Raw genomic sequence first — 4,374 nt, 5'->3', positions numbered from 1 at the left:
CTTTCTCAGTTGCTCTTGACACAAAACAATGAGCCTGACCCGTGGTTGTCATTGCTACACTCATATCCAACATGTATAGATCATTGACTCTTGGTGCCCTCATGATGATCCATTCCTCAGGGACAAGAAATCCTGGCTTTAAGATCAAACACTCTTTATCAGTGAAGTAAGTGGTATACATCCTGTCACAAATCTGCAAGATACTTAGCAGATTATTCTCCAGCTCAGCAATGTAATTAACTCTTTCAAATGTCAAAATCCCATTTAACAGCGTTCCTTCACCAATAATCCTACCACCTTGATTACCCGCGAATCCAACATAACCTCCATTGATATTCTTCACGTCGTACAGCAATGCTGTCTTTCCTGTCTTGTGTCGAGAAGCTCCACTATCCATAATCCAACGTGAAACGGATCTCGGAAGCCCCTGCACATTTCAAAAATATTTAGTTAGATTTTGATGCTATCCAAGCCTCTTTTGACTCGGGTAACTTGACATTGATGCGAGTTGTTTTTGTGTAGAGTGGTGGAAAATTTTTGTCATTTATCTTTAAGCTTTCCTCAGACCCAATCTCAACCTCTTTGAATAAAGGAGCATCCTTTTTCGGAGGTTGACCAGATTATTGGTCTTTCTTCACCACATACTTCTTTTCAGAAGTTGATTTTTGTTTCTGCAGTTTCTCAAACAAATCCAAAGGTACATACATCTTCTTGGTCGAAGATGATGATTTTTCAGTCTCAGAAACCTTTGGTTTTGAAGATCTTGCTTTCGGCTCATCACCTTTTGGCTTCCAAATTTGTTGAGATGAGGCAACTCTTTTGTAAAATCTGTCATTTTTAGTAGGTTCAGTTTTGAATTTTGCGTTTTCATTTTTCAAAACATTTTTCTCAACAAACATTGGTGTTTTCCCTTTCACATCATCTTTCTTTTTCAGACTCTCAACAACTTCAGTCTTAGGCTTCAAATTGGTACACTTTCGTGCAATATGTCCAACTTGATTGCATTTGAAGCATGTTCGGGTGTCAACAACCCTATTTGTGTCTTCAGACTGAGATTGTGAGACCTTCTTTTCCTCAAAGAATTCTTTGTTTGATTTTGAAAAGATTTTAGGTTCTTCTTCAGAAAGTGAACTCGAACTGGAACCTTTCACAAATACTTTCTTCTCAACAGATCGTTTGTTTTGACCATTCTTTCTTGGATAATTCTTACCCCCCTGATAACCATTCGGCCATCTGTTTTGATTTTTGTTATGAGCATGCGAAGGTACAACAGGTTTTGTGTAGTAAGGTTTATCTTTTTCAAAGTTCATTTTCCTCTTTGTTTGTTTCAAGCTTTTCACCTCAGACAGATCAATTTCTGTCAATTTGAACACATTTGTCAATTTATCAACATTTACATTCTCCAGTGGAAACTCGGAATCTGAAAACAACTTATCCGATCCCAACATCTTGTACATGACAAGATTAGGTTCGTCATTTAAGTTGTTTTTGGTTTTGAGTTTCGGAATGTAATTGTTCAAGAAACACTCATCATCTTCATTTGAATCAGACTCCAAAACACTTTCTGCCATGCTTTTAACAATATCAGTCTGAACACTATCATCAGATGATGATGACGAAAATGTGACATCAATTGACTCTGGAAGTTTTATTTCTTTTAAATCTTCTTCATCATTAACCAGCCCTGACTTTTTCTTTGAAAAAGTGTTTAAAACTGGTGGTGGAACTTGATGATATCCCACCCCTATTCCATCCGAAAATACATCTTCGCCTGCTTTGTTTTTCCCGATAGGTTTGGGAACAATGTGCTGCAAAACAAAACTTGCGGAGTTGTAGCTGGTTAATTTCAATTGGATGCGTTTATTTTCAATTATTGCTTCTTGAAATTGAAGCAATTTCATCCAATTGTTTATTGATTAACTCTTCTTTCACCCTAAGCACATTCGACAGTTGAAGATTTTCTTTTGTTGTTTTACCATTTCGTTCATCAGAATCTTTAACCGTTCGTTTAAGCTTCTCAAAATTTTCAGTGATGTGACGACTTTCATGAATGAGGTTTTCATTTTCTTTCTTAGTTCTTTCTATGTCACTTTTATCACTTCCAATTTTTTCAGTTAACGCTTTTGCACGATCGTTTGAAGCTTTTAACATTTTATCCCGGTTTAAGATCTGATTCTCAACCTCTCTAACTCTTTTTGTGAGATCTTCAACCTTTTTGTTGTTAAGGTAAGTAATAGTACTACAATCTTTGCAGTTTTTCATGCAATTCTTGCAGTCACTTTCACTTTTAACTTTCTTACCTGACACTTGATTCGTATCAATCTGACTGACCTGGCTTTTTGACTCAGTTCCAGAACTAGAATCTACCTCCAGTTCCTTTGCAGCAAGAACTTTGTCAGCCATCTTCATCAGATTTTCAGCTGTGAGCTCCTGTGATGTATCTATCAACCCATCATCAATCTTCTTTGTCTGCTGCATCTTTTCTGCCATCTTCACTTTTTCTTCTTTTTCTTCCACTTTCTCTTCACCGCCTCCCCACCATTCTTTCTGTCTGGCTTCTTCTTCTTCTTCTTCAGCGAATTGCTGAATAAGTGCATCAACACTAATGGAATCAGGATTCACTGCGATATTTCCTTGTGGATCAAGATAGCATTCTCTGTCGGCATCCCATCTTTTTGCCCTTTTTGCTTCTTTGTAAGTGTTGTAGATTCTGCTTATTCTTGTTTGGGCTTTCATTCTTTTGTTCACAAACTTTTCTTTTTCCGTTCTGTTATCTTTAAACGGAACAATCTTTGTTGCTTCAAACGCATAACCAACTGCGTCTTCCTCAGGCAATAACTCACTCCAGTCATATCCTTCATCATCATGAATGACTGCAAGAGCTCTAGACTTCTCTTTGTCTTCAATCTGCTTCAACCTGGGAGGTTCTGACTTATTCTGATGATAGATTGCTTTCTTATATTAATCTTCTCGGAACGGATTAGCAGAGTCATCAGCATAATCGTTTCTGCACTCCCGTTTAAAGTGACCTTTCTGCATACATTTGAAGCATGTCACCTTGGATTTATCAAAACCCAACTTGGTAGAAGGTCCACCAATTGACTTCCTTCCAGTGATTTCCATGAAGCGTTGAGCTCTTCTAACAACACTGGCCATGCACCACCTTATATCGATCAGTTCCATTTCCTCCAGATCGATTTGATCATAGTCTTCTTTCGTAAGGTTGGTGTTGCCTATCTTCCCAGCCACAAGACTCTCATAAGATTCAAGCACTGAAGCTAAGAAGACCATTTGTTGCTTAGCTGATTCCTCACTGAAATTTTGACCATTTTTCAAATCCACAACGATATTGCATTGAAATACATTCTTTGGTGCTGATTGCTATTGACTTGAAGTACTAGAAGATGATCCTTGGCTTGAAGCATTTGATGACATTCCTCCATGAAAACCACTGTGAGAACTTTCTTGATTCTTTGATTGTGAACTTTCTGCTGTGAAGGCTGTTTTGGGAGATGCTGTCTTTCGAATCATGTTCTTTGGATAACAGAGTTCCACATTTTACTGATATAAAGAGTGATTGACTTTATTTGTTTTCTTTATGTCTAGCACATGACTTTATAGTCTCTCTATCAGCAAATCAACCGTTAGCTCTTCTGACTTGATTGTATTCTTGATCATCAATGCAAAATATTGCCAGTCCATTTCATCTGGCAAAGAGTCAAACAACTTGTCAACTAGCTCTTCTTGGGAATATATGACTCCATGTCTTGCCAACTCCAGCTTTAGATGCCCAAATCGTTTAATCATTTTAGGAACGGACTCATTCTTTAGACATCCGAACAAATCAAATTCCTTTTTTAATAATTTCTTTTTGGTTTTGATAATTTCTGCAGTACCAACACATTTAACTTTTAATTTCTCCCAAAGGTCTTTTGCGTTTGAGTATTCAATCAATGAGATTATGTCTTCTCTCACTGACTGGTTTATCAATGCTATGCACTTATGCTCAGCCACAAAATTTTCTATTTCTTCACTTTCTGATAAGTTCTCAACGTCTTCTCTTCCATTGTTGAAACCGTTCTTTATGCTTTGCCAGCTTGGGTAAGCGAAAGCTTTCAGCCATTCATCGAATCTTTTGGCCTACCTGTTATACTCTTCGATTGCTGTGACACCTGTGTCACTGTGACCGTCAAACAAATGCCAAACCAATGAAATTTTGTATTTCATACTTGGGAATTTGTGAAAATATGTGTATCATTTGCACATATCAATTCTTGTTCGATTTCGGGCTTTAAGTCGCTTTCTGGAAGGTTATACACGATCTGATGCGTAAATATAACCAGTTTAATGCAACAAACACTCCGGAATAGTGAC

General features: G+C 37.4%; 1 protein-coding gene across 1 annotated transcript; it reads right to left on the bottom strand.

Moving 5' to 3' along the window:
- Nucleotides 1–620: 620 nt before the first annotated feature.
- LOC110932968 (golgin subfamily A member 6-like protein 22) lies at nucleotides 621–2,736 on the bottom strand. Its single transcript, XM_022176216.1, has 4 exons — nucleotides 2,450–2,736; nucleotides 2,100–2,239; nucleotides 1,065–1,357; nucleotides 621–959 (listed from the first exon to the last, which is right to left on the bottom strand). The coding sequence occupies exons 1-4, from the start codon at nucleotides 2,734–2,736 to the stop codon at nucleotides 621–623; spliced, it is 1,059 nt and encodes a 352-aa protein (XP_022031908.1).
- Nucleotides 2,737–4,374: the final 1,638 nt, after the last annotated feature.

Source organism: Helianthus annuus, chromosome 6, assembly GCF_002127325.2.
Source record: "Helianthus annuus cultivar XRQ/B chromosome 6, HanXRQr2.0-SUNRISE, whole genome shotgun sequence".
In the NCBI taxonomy this organism is placed as follows: domain Eukaryota; kingdom Viridiplantae; phylum Streptophyta; class Magnoliopsida; order Asterales; family Asteraceae; genus Helianthus; species Helianthus annuus.
The sequence above is the reverse complement of the archived record's forward strand: the minus strand, read 5'-3'. Positions and strand labels throughout refer to the sequence as shown.